Genomic DNA, 15,380 nt, shown 5'->3' with positions numbered 1-15,380 from the left:
AGCGTTGAAATAGACGAAGACGCGATGGTCCCGTCGCCCAAAAAAAATCGGGTGTATTGCGTCGCAAAAAAAAAAAAGTCGCGTCTACCGCGTCTCGCGCCTAATCGCGTCTGTTGGGAGACGATACGTGTTCATCCGCCGCTCGAAATAGTTCCCTACAGCTTCAGCCTCCAGTTAAATGCAGCTAAGTTAATGTGCTGGTGTTGTGTTCAGGTGTCGAGGGGGGAAATAGGACTGATGTAGCGTTCAGGTGCAGCCAGGTGAACCTCCTTAATGTATTGATGCTGGATCACGTAGGTGAAGATCTTGATAACGACATCATTATTGGAAATATTAGTGTTTTCTAAAACTCCCAGCTGCATGTGAACACAACCTGCTGATAGATAATCAATGGTTAATATTTGAATAATCAAATATAAGTCAATTAAAGCAGCAATAATTAAGTTTAAGTAGTTTTTTAAGTGGGGAAAAAAGTCCAAATTCTCTGATTACAGCTACTTAAATGTGAAAAAGAAGAGTTCCTGCACACATGGCCAACTTGCAGAATTTATTGTATTGCAACGTTTCGGTGCTAGACCCTTAGGTCAATACAATAAATTCTGCAAGTTGGCCATGTGTGCAGGAACTCTTCTTTTTCTAATTTGGACTTAATTGTCACCCTCCGACGCACCTGCCTAAGAAATAGATGTGCTAAGATTTTTGTTTTTTCCAGCTTCTTAAATGTGAATATTTCTAGTTTCTTTGTTCCTTTATGACAATTAACTGAGTCTCTCTTTGGTTTATGGTCCAAACAAGACATTTGAGGACAATGTCTGGTGGTTTAGGAAACACATTTTGACATTTTAAACATTTTATTGACCAAACAACTGTCCGATTAATCCTTTATATAATCAATAATGAGAATAATACATTAGTTGCAGCCCTGAAGTTGATCAGTGAAGTTTGAACTGAACGTGATAAATGAACTGATGTCACTTTGTGTGTGTGAGAGAGTGAAACCTGCTCAGGTGGCGATGATGACATCTTAGGACACCTTTGGATTAAAACATGAAAACACTCAACAAATCTGAGCCACCTGTCGATCACAGAGTGTGTGTGTGTGTGTGTACGTTCCTGTGTGTTAAATGTGTACATGCACTAACGTTTACCCCCCCACCCCCCCCACCAGAACACCCGTGAGACAGCCCAGGCCATCAAGGGCATGCACATCCGTAAGGCCAACAAGTACCTGAGGGACGTGGTCGTCAAGCACCAGTGCGTCCCGTTCCGCCGCTACAACGGAGGCGTCGGCCGCTGCGCTCAGGTCAGTGTCGCACCGAGAGATCGATCCACCGATGATTAGATTTCTTTGGTACTTATTACTCTTACTTGAATACATTTCCAAGACAAATTATTACTAGTTAATTTCTAGGAAGGCTGAAAAGTACTCGTTACTTTCAGGTCTTTTTCTAAAATCCTATTGAACACAAGCTGTTTGTCAAAGAAGGAAACCCTAACCCCTAAAAGCAGCACATCACTGCAGCTGCTTTCAAAGAGTTCATTCTCACAAACAAGAGTTAAAAGGTCTTTAAATTCATTTAGAAAAAATTATAGTAATTCATTGATGTGAAAAATAAGAAATTTACTCTTACTCTTCTTATTTTTACTTAAAGTAAATTTAAAAGCATGTACTTTTGGATACTTAAGTACCTTTTAAAAGCAAGTACTCTTTTACTCTTACTCGAGTAACATGTCGACTGAGCTACTTTTACTTGTAACAGAGTAAATTTTGACCAGTAGTATTTGTACTCTTACTCAAGTACTGGGGTCGAGTACTCTGTCCATCTCTGCCGATACCGATACTACTGTTGAATGAATGAATGAACCGTATAGTACCTTTACTTGCCATGTGAGTGAAGGAATCAGGCTTGACAATCATCAAACATCAACATTTAGCCTTGTTTAAAAAAAAAAAAAGGTAACACATTAACAGATATATGTACTTAATATTATTTATTAACAAATAACAAAGTGTACATTAGCAGCAAAAAGAAATGAAAACCACTAGCTGGCTGTAACTGTGTTGCTGTAACTGTGTTGCTGTTTGTGTCTTCAGGCCAAACAGTTCGGCTGGACTCAGGGTCGTTGGCCCAAGAAAAGCGCCGAGTTCCTTCTGCACATGCTGAAGAACGCCGAGAGCAACGCTGAGCTCAAGGTGAGTTCACTACAGAGAGTGAGTGTGTGTGAATAAGCTTTAAAGGGACAGTTCAACATTTTAGTCAGATTCTCCTCTCACCATAATCCCTATAGTCACAGCAGTAGGTTCATTATACCGTTAATTATTGGTGCATGTTTTGAGATCAGCGGGGCAGAGACGTGAGCTGCTCAGTGAATTAAACTCCACAACGCTCTGGACAAGTTGTGACCTGCACGTTCACCACGCTATGAGATAATCATGTAACATTAGAGACAGTTGTTAGAGGCAAATGCAGCCGGAACTACTTTCCAGACACGGCTGCTGGGCGGAGGGAGTTCAGAGTATTTGCTTCATGTGTCGTAATGTTACATAACTATAGGGATTATGGTGAGAGGAGAATCTGACAAAATGTTGAACTATCCCTTTAACTGCATGAACTCAGGTGTGTGTTGGTTGATCTCAGTGATTGAGCTGTACAGGTGGCAATGATGACATCTTAGGACACCTTTGGATTTAAAGATGAAAATAACTAAACGAATCTGAGCCACCTGTCGATCACTGAGTTATGACGTCACTAATGGAGTCGATGATTTACTATTGATTATTGTCATTGAAGAGTTGACGTTTGCCTGAAAACATATTGATAATCTATTGACCTGATCAGTATTTGATCTCAGGTAGAGCCGCAACGATTAATCTAACAATAACTGACTATTAAATGAATCGTCAACCATTTTGATAATCTAATAATCAGTTTGGGTAGTTAAGAAAAAGTCCAAATTCTCTGGTTTCAGCTTCTTAAATGTGAATATTTCTGGTTTCTTTGTTCCTTATGACAATAAACTGAGTCTCTCTTTGGTTTGTGGACAAAACAAGACATTTGAGGATGTCAACTGGTGGTTTGAGAAACACTGATTGACATTTTACAACATTTTATTGACCAAACTAATCAATTATTTGTTTTATCGATTAAACTGTTTGTTTAAATGATTAATCGATTAGTTGTTTGGTCAATAAAATGTTGAAAAATATCAATCTGTGTTTCCCAAATGACTTGTTTTGTCCACCAACCAAAGAGAGACTCAGTTTATTGTCATAAAGGAACAAAGAAACCAGAAATATTCACATTTAACAAGCTGAAACCAGAGAATTTTGACTTTTTTTTCCCCTTAAACTATCTAATCCTTAACTTATACAAACCAATTATTCTATAATCGAAAAAGTTTACGATCTATTGTTCAATTAATTGTTACAGCTCTAATCTCAGGTGTCATTTTGTCGCTACACTAAGGAAACTGATCAGCAGCTGATTGATTATTGACTTTTTGTTTAGTTTCCTGTTGAATCTAAAGACACTGGAACAGGAACTGATCAGTTGATGATTTTTTCTGTCCTGTTGATCAATAATCTCATCTATTTATCTGGAGTTAGTGAAGAGGAAGTGATGTCAGAGTGTGTGTCTATAACCCTGTGCTGTGATTGGCCGGCCGGCTGTCTGTCTGCCCTCAGGGTCTGGACGTGGACTCTCTGGTGATCGAACACATCCAGGTGAACAAGGCGCCCAAGATGCGGCGGCGTACGTACCGCGCCCACGGCCGCATCAACCCCTACATGAGCTCGCCCTGCCACATCGAGATGATCCTCACGGAGAAGGAGCAGATCGTCCCCAAGCCGGAGGAGGAGGTCGCTCAGAAGAAGAAGGTGGGTCACATGGTCACAGGGTCACATGGTCGGAGGGGGCGGGGCCAAGACGACACCTGACACTAGAGACGTCACGATTACAGGCGTTCTTAGTACAATTATTTCCAAAAATAATCAGTGTTAGAATTAATGTGCATTAACTTCACAACAATATGAATATGTAAAATCAAATGTAGTCAAAATATAATTACGTTACTAATTCTAAACACAATATATTAAGTATCAATTGATATATGACCAGTTATTAATCCTATACCTAATGTTTTTACGTTTATTTTAATCTTTTTTCTTACAAATGACGTGCAAACATTTCAATTCCTACCAATTCAGCGTGACGTTGGGTAAATTAACATTAATGTAATTTAACCCAGTTACTGTGTGTATATCAATCAATTTGTTTATTTCGGGCATGTCAATTTAAATCATCATCACACTTCATCTTAGTTCAAATAATGCACATGGCCGAAAGGGAAAGCGGGAGAAGCAAAATACAATACATATTTATTTATATAGCACATTTAAATGTACAACCCAGGTAGACCAAAGTGCTCTATATAATATATAAACACAAGTAAAACATAACAATAAAACTAAATTGGATACAGGTAATGTTATAGTAAAAACATGCAATAAAACAATAAAGCAGAAGTTAATATATATCTCAAACGTTACTAAAATGCTGATCCCTCAGGTGCTGATGGATATTGGATGTTTTTCCTCCTTTAGCTGCTACTTTTTCACAGCTGACGAGCCGCTCAAGCACTGTTGTGGAGCATTTTGGAAGTGTAATTTAAAGTGACAATCAATCATTGTCGTTATCAAAGCATCTGATATTGAAATTCTTGAATAGATGACTCTTTATTTAGTGAATAAAAAGTCAACAAATAGTCAAAAAATATATCGGATATCAGAGAAATAACCCATCAATTATCAGCAAATAGTGAAAACAAATGTAATGTACTCAACAGTCTTTTTAATCTGTCGATATAAGTTCAGACAATCTTTTATGGAAAGTTACAGTACTTAGGAATCTTTACGATAAATGAATTAATTTGCTGTTCTAATACTGTAATTAATTGTGAAACCAAGTAATCGTGACGTCCCAAAGTGTCTGAGTGTCAGTGAACGCACCGCGACTCCTCCACCTGTTGTTGTTGTTTCTGTGGCTGCAGTGATGACTTCTTAGGACACCTTTGGATTCACCATGAAAACAAACTCTAAACTCTGAGCAGCCTCACCTGTCCCCTCACCTGTTCCCTCACCTGTTCCCTCACCTGTTCCCTCATCTGTTCCCTCACCTGTTCCCTCACCTGTGTGATGATGATGATTGGATGATTGACAGCTGACCATCTGTGTGTTTGTCTCCTCAGGTGTCACAGAAGAAGCTGAAGAAGCAGAAGCTCATGGCTCGGGAGTAAAGATGACAATAAAACTGATGCTTGTTTCCACTCAGCTCTGAGTCTCTGTGTCGTTGTTGATGATGATGATGAAGAACTCAGGTGTTCACAGCTGTGACCTCACCTGGCCCCTCGACACTCAGCCAATAGGATTCTTCTCTAGTGTAGAAAAAGAAGTTTAAAAGGTAAAAAGCTTCACTATGGGTCACATGACATAAACAGGAGGGTTAAAGGTCCAGTGATGCGTTCACTGACTTAACATCAAAGGTTGAAAAGTTTAATTGTCAGACAAAAACTTTAAAAAGAAAAAAAGTGAATCAACAGGTTGAATCTGTTTGTTCAGAAACTGGAAAGTTTCAGCTCAGGGTTAAAAACATAAAATCTATTTATTCAGTTTGCTGTGACTTCATTCCATTAAACATTAAACTGAATTTAAGCCAATCCGAGGCAGTGTTCAGTTTGTACACAAACCACCCAGTTTAGTTTGCAGTTTAGCCTCACACACACAAACTAGCAGAGGGAAGCTGCCGAGTTCGGAGGGAAAGTTGGCGTTTTCAAAGTGGAAACAGACACTACTTTAATCTCCTTGAGGTAAAAGACAAGAACATACACACACTTTCTCTCTGAGCGTCTCCGCCTGCAGACAATATTTGACACATGAAGTAAATACATTGGCCTTTGGTCACCCCTATATATTATGGTATTAAACTACATCTTTTTATTTAACTAGGCTAGTTAAATCACAGTAGCATATACTGATGTGTTGAACTTATAGGCTTGTTACTAAGTATGTATTAATCATGATAAATAAAACTCAACCTGTCACACAGCTCCATGTTGTCTCTGTGTGGTGTTCAGGGACAGTCTGAGGACAGAGTTTATATTAATGCACCGTGACACTGTGGCAGGTCTCTGTACGTCTTCACCACAGATCAGATGTTCAGCTGGAGGAGGAAAACTCAGCTGTTCTCTCCACCGCGACGTGCGCCTGGCGGGTTTTTTTTTTTTTTTTTACATATCAAGCTCCGGTAGCACAGCAGGACGCTGTGCAGCTTCTGCTCACCTGACGCTGTGCAGCTTCTGCTCACCTGACGCTGTGCAGCTTCTTCATTAAATCCAAACAGTCCGACACAGCGACGCTCTGCTCCTCTTTGACTCTAAAGTCTCTGTAGCTCATCAGCCCGGAACTCGTGTCTCGGACCAGAAGCGACGGACTTCCAGAGCAGCTACAGCGCAGCGTTGTGACCTCAACCATGGTTGATGAGAGCAGAAATGTTGTTGTTGTAGTGGTGCGTCGCGTGGCGTAGTGGTTAGAGCCATTTAGGTACTGCGTGTCATTCCCCCTCTCTCTGCCTTCCCGTTTCCTGTCTACTGTAGCCTACTATCCATAAAGGCATAAATGCCCGAAAAAAATAAAAATAAATGTTGTTGTAGTGAAAATGGGCGGGCTCGTTAATTTTTTGACATTTAAAAAAAAAAAAAAAAAAAAGTGAATTTTTTTGAGACGAGTCAAAACGAGCGATAAATCGCATTTCTCGCGTATCTCGCGTTTGGTCGCGCGTCAAAGCTCGAGCGAAAAAAAAGCGTTCCTCGTGTTTGGTGGGAAGCCCCTTGTGGGTCTTCCCACCAAACACGATGAAATAGACGAAGACGCGAAGGTCCCGTCGCCATAAAAGAATCGGGTGTAGCGTCGCAAAAAAAAAAAGAGTCGCGTTTACCGCGTCTCGCGCCTAATCGCGTCTCGCGCCTAATCGCGTCTTTGCGTCACGGCCTTTTACACCGCGGACGTAACGAATAAACGGTGACGGTGTGAACGAACAACATAGAACAGGACCAGACGTGGCGCTGTTTCCTCTTTTCACCGACAGCTCCACTCTCCCTTACTTACACTAACTACTGTTATTGTTGAGGCCAGAGAATTGTGGGATTTGTAGTTTTTGACCAATCGCAGGTTGTGCTCTTTCTTTTTTGTGATTTTCCCGGTTCACACATGTTTGTTTTTTTTTAGGGGCAAATGCGAGTGAAATGCTCGCCCATGGTGGGCATAAGAAAATGTAAGACCTGTCTAAAATTATTTAAGACTTGAACACAATAATTCAACAAATTTAAGACATTTTAAGACCTAAAATTTAGATTTTCACATTTTAGACATTTTAAGACCCCGCGGATACCCTGTTATTTCATATAAAAGTTTAAGCGCATACATATTTTATGATGCTGTGTATTATATATTATATATTTAAGACCGTCTTAGAATTTTCTAATAAATGTAATACTTTTTAAGGCCTTAATTTTAGATACATGAATTTAAGACATTTTAAGGATACCCTGAGAAGTTGTGCGCTCGCAGCAGGACAGATAATCAGATGGATAATCGGTAAAGTTAATAATTTCACTTAATGTGGCCATGAATAAATTAATTTTGATGTTTCGCCTGTTATTAAACGCAAATCTTGAATAGGTCTCCGCTGTTTTCACATTTAAAAAGGTCTTTGTTGTCTTTGTACAGAGACAATATGAGATTTGCTTGTAGCCACAGCACTTAAAAAACCCACTGTAACCTATTTTCATAGGCACACCAGCCTCGCTTTCAATAAAACACACACTCGCGTTCCATAATTGCAATCAGTGAAATATATGAAAACAATAAAATACAATTTAAAAATGAGAGAAAAAAAATCCAAATTCAACATATTTAAACTTAAAAAAAAGAAAGAAAAAGTAACACAATAGTTACTTTCCCTGGTAACTAATTACTATTATAGTGAAGTAGTGGAGTTACTAACTCAGTTACTTTTTGGGAGAAGTAATTAGTAACTATAACTAATTACTTTTTAAAAGTAACATTCCCAACACTGCTGACAATAGATGTTACTAGACCTAACTCCCACCAGAACTTTTTCCTTTTTAATTAACCTGTTTGTGTCCTTTGTTTTTAACCTTTGCTGCGAGTACTCGTACTTATGTGTGGTTGTAGGAATGTGTATTATTGTGTTGGGTATGGCTGTGGTATGTATGTGTGGATCGTTGTTTTGCACCTGCACTTTTGATGTCCTTCCGGAATAATAAAGTACTTTTGAGTTTGAGTTGCTCTGTTCATGTGAAGTATTAACTTAACATTTTCTTGAACATCTTTGGTTGGAAGGTAAGGAGAGGAAATAAATCCCATTCACACAGACTGGTTTTGTTCAACTGGAACTTTATTGCCACACATGATTCAATTCTTTTATAAGACAAAGCACTTTTGGAGTGTTAAGGGATCAGGTGTGTTCACAGCTGCTCTTTTTTGAGCTTTGTAGTCACAGTAATTTCACAGGGCTCATGGTACTGAAAGGCAATCATTGCTAGCTAAGGCTGGAAAAGCTTATTGAAATGTGAGTAAATAAATGGTCCTTAAAGAGACAGAAATAACTTCAGCATTTCGATTTTATTTTTGGTATGTAAAACTGAAGGGAATGTGTGAGTTGGCCTCTCACGCCACCCCCCTCGGCTTCTTCCTTCCAGGCAGATGCATCGGAGGAGGAGGAGGAGCTCAGTTGCCTTTGTTGGCCTTGTCAAAGAGAGCCTTCAGCTGCTCCTGGGAGGTGGCCTCCTTCTGCTGCATCAGGTCCACGTGGCCTTTGGTGATGCCCCAGCCGTCAGGTGTGGCCATGGAGGGGCAGAGAGGACGACCAGACGCTGGCTTCAGTGTCTCCCAGTAGTCACGACGGGCCCTGCGGAGTGGAAGAAGATCCACTTAGATCCAAACGGTAGACACACCATGAGAGGAAAGGAGATGCAGAAAAAAGAAAAATCAATCTACCTTGCTCTGACCCAAGGCTTTGTGTGCATCTCCAGGCCACTGCCCCAGGTGCCATGCTTCTCCGAACCAGTTGGCAAGGTGCCCCTCTCAGGCGCCAGCTCTTCAGCCAGGGCACGGACGTGATAGGGTTCAAATCCACAGCAGCCGCCGATGTAACGGATCCCAACGTTGTACGCTTCACGGGCATATTTCTGCATGTCCCATCTGGTCAGGATCCTCGGCTCCAGACCTGTTGGATGAATTTATAGATTATGACGACAAACCAAATTAGAGACTAAAGGTGAGAAACATTAGTTTTTGTCAGTGTGGGGTTGATTACGAACCGAAGGGGAACTCTGGCAGGTCGATGAAACCCTGGCGGTTGCAGTCCGGGGTGTGGTAGGCCAAAGGCTGGCACATGTAGTGAGCCTTAAGCCCGGCCTTGTCCACTCCCTCCTTCATCATCTTGACAGTCTTCACACAGGTCTCTGGGTCGAAGTGGCAGTTAATGCCCACAATCTGAGCTCCTACAGGGAGAAAGGACACAAAAAAACCTTGATTAGGCTCATTTGTGTTCATATTAGACCAGTAGTGCATTTCTTCACATGACCACTAGATGGCACCAAATGTTAGATTTACAAAAAAGGCGCATGAAATCACAAGCACTAGGAGAAAACCATAGCACATTACTTTTGAGTTTGAAATATGCATTAACTAGGGAGGGTTTAATGAAATTGCTTCACGTGAAGCATAGGAACCAGCTTTTCCTTTGACCTCCACCTCTCAGCCTCTATCGTGTGATCTATATGATGTTTAAACAGGGTCAGAGGTTCATGGGAACTCTGACGAGGCAGTTTGACACATACTGACAGGCCTGGATATTATCTTATCCCTCTCATTGACATATACTACACACACACACACACATAACATCCAGATCTGCCATACCAGCTTTGACCAGTCTGACAGCACAGTCTCCGGGGCCGACTCCGTTCAGGTCTCCGTCAGGTCCAATGCACATAGTCGCAGCCACTGGCTTGCCGGTGGCCTTCAAAGCCTGGACTGCCCACTCAGCCTCTTCCACGTGCTCGAAGTACTGCAAACAAGCAGAAAAGCCCAGGTTAGAGGTAAACAGATAAACTCATTCAGCTACTGAATGAATATAGATTTTCATTCATTGTTTTCTGGTCAAAAGATCAGAACATTAAGACTGATGCCACCTTTTCCCGAAGCTGTTCGAAAGAATCATAACAAGAGGGTAAAATGACACATTCGAGAGCCATTATTGTACAAAGATGTTTCCAACATCTTGAGTTTCTGGTTTTTGTTAGAGACCCATCATCTCACTGTTTCAAAGAAATAGCCGCAGGTGCTGCCCAAATGCTGCCGCAGTTGCCATGTGTGGAAACACCCTGTTCTTGCATGTTGGTTGTAATCACCTTCTGGTAGTAACCAGGAACACGCATTTGATTCTGGCAGGAGCCACTGCAGAAGGCATGATGGAAGTTTCTTCCCATTAAAACACAGAATTGTGTGCCAGATACCTGTGGTGCACTGAACAAGCCAAGATGGCATCTGGCCAATGAATCTGCTCCATACTAAAAAAGAAACAGTGGCATCTTGCTGGGTGTGTATACTTGGTGTTAATGTGCGTTACAGGAGATTTACTTTAAGACTTTGCCAATGGGTTTTAATGAAGGTACACATGTTGCCTTGGGAGGAGGCTAAAGCCAGGGAACTGAAATGCAGTCAACACCACGGATTAAAAGGAAAAGTAACCTGATTGCATGCAGCCTTGCTCAGGAAGACATGGACTGATATGCATCAACGGCTATTTTTAGGTGGGTATAAAGTGACTCCACCAGCCCAGAGGTGCAGTTCCACACCGCTACAGTCAGGACCCGGTTCCCGTTTGGACTTCTCAGAACATCTCGGGTGTCGATTACATACCTCTGCGATCAAGAAGTCTACGTTTTTCTGGACGAAGACCTCGAGCTGCTTCTTGAAGATGGCCTTAACGTCATCCTCACTCTTGCAGCTGAGGTAAGAGGGGGTCTGGGAGACTCCTCCGGCCACCAGAGCATCACCCTCGTTGGCCACCTCGCGGGCCAGGTCACAAGCCGCTTCGTTTATCTGCTGCCCCTGCAAGTTCACAGGAGAAAACAAAAAGAATTAACACACTTTTAAATGCAACAAACTCCACCAGGTGCCAGGTTTTCCATGTTGAAGGCACTTGGGGTTCTGTGCCAACCCTGCAACTACTACTACTACTACTAGGCTACTGCCAAGCTGCCATCCCCTCTCCATGACTGGAGCTGAGAGCTGCCAGCAGCTGCAGTCACTCAGCCTGAACTCACGGTGAAGCGCTGAGTGTGGCCTCGGTTCACCAGTTTGTCGTCACTGGCGTAGAAGGTGAACGTTTGCATGACATTGGAGCCTGCTCTCAGGAACTCCCTGTGCAGCTGCCGCACTGAAAGAAGAAAAGGAAGATACAAGTTCACTTCACAGAGCTGGATTCACAGGTTTGGAGGTAATTTATGGAGAAACAAACAAACAAACAAACAAAAGGGAGTTGCATAACGACCTGCTTCAGGGTGCTCGGCAGCAGCTTCAGGTGTCCACGGCCCAGCCTTCACGTAGCCTCTCTTCTCCAGGGCGAAGACAAAGCCTCCGTCCCCGATCACGACCTCTCCTGCATCCAGACGCTCCAAAATCCCCTGCGTTAAAAGTTAAAGCGCGCATCAAGCGGGATACAGACAAAGACAAAGACATAATGCACACAAGTCTGTTAACATATATATTTCTCTGTGCTGGTAGTTGGCAGTGTGCAAAACCACTTCCTTCTGCGAAAAGACAAAAAAAAAAAAAAAGTGCGCACACGCAGCTGAAGTGTAAAAAGCTGCAGCTTCTTCTACTTGCAGCTTCTTCTTACCTTCTTTGCTCCAGCTGGTGCCATGATTGTTGCAGCAGTGACCGGCCCACTCTTCTCAGCTACAGAGTCCTTCTGAGGTTGGAAAGGGGTTTGTTCAGGCATCCATGCCGAATTTATAATCCAGGAGGGTGCGGTGGTCCTGATGTCACTCGGAGGAACCGCCTGCCTCTCACACAGCAAGTTTTTTTTTTTTTTTTTTTACCCCTCCTCTTCTATCACTGCACACTGCACAAGTTTGCACAAGGCTGCCTATTGTTCTTGTTAACAGCAGCAATGAAACACTCCCAGCTCCAATAATAGCTTGGACATTGGGACATTTTGTTTTGGTGTTTACTTTGGATGAAACATGATGAATTTTAAATAGGTGAGAACAGAATATAACTTATCAGTGATTCATGCAGATAGGAATGTGGTTCATCAGCCATTTTGTGATATGAGCACAGGCTGCAGAGGAGAAGTTACAGATACGATAACATGGAGATTATTTTATATAAAGCTTAGAGAACCACTGTGCAGAAAATCTAGCATAGAGAAGCCATTATGTTGATGGTAAAAAATAAAAGTTCAGACACATAGACCATATAGGCAGGTTTACTCTGCAGCAGTGATGTGATATTAGTGTGTTTCATGTGTTGTTCATCCAGAAACATAAAGTCACACATGCTTATTCACTTGGGAGCTTGACATTAACGGGCTGTTTATCACCAAGCATCTGCTAAAGGAGGGAAGTGGGTGTAATACTTCAACTTAGAGCCAATTTGGAAAACCAGTTTGGAAACTGATCCAATGTGCAATTAACAGAAGTGTAAAGTTGCAACTTGTAGCCTCCTGTGAGAAAGGCCTTCATAATATTCACACATTCAGAGGTGTAGTTGAATCAATTTGAGTAATTTTAATGAGTTCAATTAATGTTTTGTTATCAGACAAACACAAACATGCTGAGTTTGCTGAGTCTTCAAACATGTTCGTTGTTCATTTAAAATACCAAAAATCAATGAATTTACCATCACATCACATCACAAAATGACAATAATTCATAATAATGACAGGTACTGTATCTCCTGCTGCCCAGAAGACATGGCAAACAGGCTGCGGGAGGAGCATTTTAATCAGATTAGTTTATGTTTGCATGGAGCTAAACTAATAGTCTTCTTGACCTCTTGACCTCCAGATTGGGAACCAATGCAGGAGAGATAGGCTACTTTTTTGCCATGACCACACATACATATCACTGATTAACGTGGCCTCTCCACACACCTTGTCATTCCAGGCCTGTCCACCAGCTGGCCTCATAGAGTCTCCTCCCTCCCTGCCTGCACTCACCTGAACCTGCTCCTCCCTGCACACCTGACTCTCATTGGCCCTCGTCAGCACGGTCGAACACAAATGTCCAAATGTCTTGTTGGAGAGAAAATGATGCTTGGGAAAAAGTGTTTGAGGTCATTTAGTCCTCTAATTCTCTAGTAAAAAGTCTTGTAGATACGTAACATAATATTTTATCCCTCATCCTTTTTTCATACAAGATACTAAATGAATCATTAGAGGTCAAAACTTAAAGTTTACGCCACAGAACCCTCTGTTTTCTCTCAGTCTGGTTACCATGGTAACGACACCCCCACCTCACCCCCAGGGTAATCAAACCAAGATTAACACAGCACACATAGTCCAGGCAACCAGTGGTATGTTGGACTGAGACGGGACAAGAGATGGCTGTTGTCCATGAAATGAAGATAACACAGTTTTTTTTTTTTTTTTTTTTAATAAATTCCTCCTTTTTAAAAAAATATAAATTATAGATTCCTCACCCCGTTGTTCGGTTCAAATGAAAAAGCAGAAGATGAAACACATTGATGTCTTGGATCTTTTCTCCACAGCTCTATATATTGTGACTCTGTGACAGGACATAACGCATAGATGCCACATTTGTTGCGGATATCTCACATCAAGAGGGCTCAAATAATAATATTAACTTAGTTTATTCTCATCCAGCTCACTTGTACGGTGGTCCCAGAGTGAATAACACGCTGCACATGGAAAAAATACATCAACAAATAGATAAAACACAAACATATGAAGAAAACATCTTTATTAACTTAAAAACATATGCAAAACATTCACAAAGAAGAGAAAATAAAACCAAATACAGAGAAGAGTTTGACTTGGTTCTCACAGAAGCTGCAGATTTTTACCTTAAGGATTAGTTCCAGATAAATATTTCCAAACTGAAGAAATCCAGTCTAGAAAAATAAAACAATCAGTCACACATGTACAAAGACCAGGACCCAAATCTGTCAGTAATTCTTTGTAATTTAATAGTGATGTCACTTATCATCATATATATCGGCCATAGGGTTTTCCCCTTTTTATTGATGCTATGATATATTTCCCAAACCAAACTGTGGAGGAATCAGTCCTCATTTCCTTGGGAGGAATAAAACTCTTTGCAGAAAGCAGTCCTCATAATAAACACATACTTATATAACACCATCTCACCTTTAACCTTTGGCTCTAAAGTCTTTGCTGCAGTCGTCTAATGCAGTTCTGCACCGTCACAGCAGTACAAACACTGCTACATAACTCACTATCAACTATGACACTGATTGGCATTGACGTATGGGATATCTGAAGGTTCTCTCCAGGTTAAAACAACACAAAATGACCACAGAGATGCAAAGAATGATCACAATGCACAATGTTACATGTCTGCATTACCTTATTTTGATGTGAAGATGGTGCTGGGAGAGGTTTAAAGGTTAATGTGCTCCATCCTCTGGAGAATATAGCCTATGTTTAGCTTAAATTCAATCAAAAACATCCAGTAATTTTCATTAAAAAAAAGTAAAAACATGAACCTTATGAATGGATACAGTCAGTCTCTGGGATTCATCCTCTGGGGAACATGAATATCTGTACAAAAATTCATGATCAAACATCCAATAGTGAAATTTCAAAAGAACAAACAACTATTATTGGTCTGTTACTTTGTATAGTTACTGAACTCATGTGGGCTATTTTTAAGGCACTGCATCCCTGGTCATCTGATCATCCCAAAAATCATGTGATTAATTCTGCAGATCAAATAGAAATCATATGGTCTCAGTTTCAACACAGATCTCAGTTTCCCTGCATTTCTCTGTGTTTATATAAACGTCCTATCAGGATAAATGTCCGGTTCAAACCTGTTGCGGCTGTTCCAGGTGGTCAGAGGCTCAAGGACCAATCAGAGATAAATGTTTTTGTATGGAAACTTCCAGGTCAATTCTCTTGATGTTTTTTTTCTTTCCTCAACTAACATGAAGCAGACACAGAAAGGAAAATGGAAATCACTCATTAGTTTATGTGTTAACTTATCAAAACTGTAAATACTACATTGAATTACATGTTATGTGTATT

The 15,380-nt window shown here is 41.1% G+C and overlaps 2 protein-coding genes and 3 non-coding genes across 5 annotated transcripts; 4 read left to right on the top strand and 1 right to left on the bottom strand.

The window, feature by feature from the left end:
- The first annotated feature begins 1,008 nt into the window (after positions 1-1,008).
- Positions 1,009-1,075, top strand: LOC146977157 (small nucleolar RNA SNORD58). Its single transcript, XR_015037322.1, has one exon. It is a non-coding gene; the product is annotated as a small nucleolar RNA SNORD58 (small nucleolar RNA).
- A 119-nt stretch (positions 1,076-1,194) lies between these two features.
- Positions 1,195-5,329, top strand: LOC146977154 (large ribosomal subunit protein uL22-like). The gene is made up of 4 exons (XM_085793135.1): positions 1,195-1,303; positions 2,096-2,194; positions 3,686-3,877; positions 5,248-5,329. The coding sequence occupies exons 1-4, from the start codon at positions 1,202-1,204 to the stop codon at positions 5,293-5,295; spliced, it is 441 nt and encodes a 146-aa protein (XP_085649261.1). The 5' UTR covers positions 1,195-1,201; the 3' UTR covers positions 5,296-5,329.
- LOC146977156 (small nucleolar RNA SNORD58) lies at positions 2,657-2,724 on the top strand. The gene has a single exon (XR_015037319.1). It is a non-coding gene; the product is annotated as a small nucleolar RNA SNORD58 (small nucleolar RNA).
- On the top strand, positions 5,044-5,110 carry LOC146977155 (small nucleolar RNA SNORD58). The gene has a single exon (XR_015037313.1). It is a non-coding gene; the product is annotated as a small nucleolar RNA SNORD58 (small nucleolar RNA).
- A 3,353-nt stretch (positions 5,330-8,682) lies between the features above and the next one.
- Positions 8,683-12,290, bottom strand: LOC146977153 (betaine--homocysteine S-methyltransferase 1). The gene is made up of 8 exons (XM_085793134.1): positions 11,988-12,290; positions 11,640-11,772; positions 11,413-11,525; positions 11,006-11,197; positions 10,004-10,151; positions 9,400-9,582; positions 9,077-9,305; positions 8,683-8,987 (listed from the first exon to the last, which is right to left on the bottom strand). Exons 1-8 carry the CDS (start codon positions 12,087-12,089, stop codon positions 8,807-8,809), a joined length of 1,281 nt encoding a protein of 426 aa, XP_085649260.1. The 5' UTR covers positions 12,090-12,290; the 3' UTR covers positions 8,683-8,806.
- Positions 12,291-15,380: the final 3,090 nt, after the last annotated feature.

Source organism: Trachurus japonicus, chromosome 12 (assembly GCF_045865225.1).
Source record: "Trachurus japonicus isolate A0001 chromosome 12, Traja_1.0".
Classification (NCBI taxonomy): Eukaryota; Metazoa; Chordata; class Actinopteri; order Carangiformes; family Carangidae; genus Trachurus; species Trachurus japonicus.
The sequence above is the reverse complement of the archived record's forward strand: the minus strand, read 5'-3'. Positions and strand labels throughout refer to the sequence as shown.

Bases quoted from the DNA above. Each gene is read 5' to 3' on its own strand.
- LOC146977153 (XM_085793134.1), bottom strand. From the start codon at position 12,089: ATGCCTGAACAAACCCCTTTCCAACCTCAGAAGGACTCTGTAGCTGAG. The intron at 11,773-11,987 runs GTAAGAAGAAGC...CTTTTAACGCAG, and splicing joins CACCAGCTGGAGCAAAGAAG to GGGATTTTGGAGCGTCTGGA. The intron at 11,526-11,639 runs GTCGTTATGCAA...TTCTTCTTTCAG, and splicing joins TGCCGAGCACCCTGAAGCAG to TGCGGCAGCTGCACAGGGAG.
- LOC146977154 (XM_085793135.1), top strand. From the start codon at position 1,202: ATGCACATCCGTAAGGCCAACAAGTACCTGAGGGACGTGGTCGTCAAG. The intron at 1,304-2,095 runs GTCAGTGTCGCA...TTGTGTCTTCAG, and splicing joins GCGTCGGCCGCTGCGCTCAG to GCCAAACAGTTCGGCTGGAC. The intron at 2,195-3,685 runs GTGAGTTCACTA...GTCTGCCCTCAG, and splicing joins AGAGCAACGCTGAGCTCAAG to GGTCTGGACGTGGACTCTCT.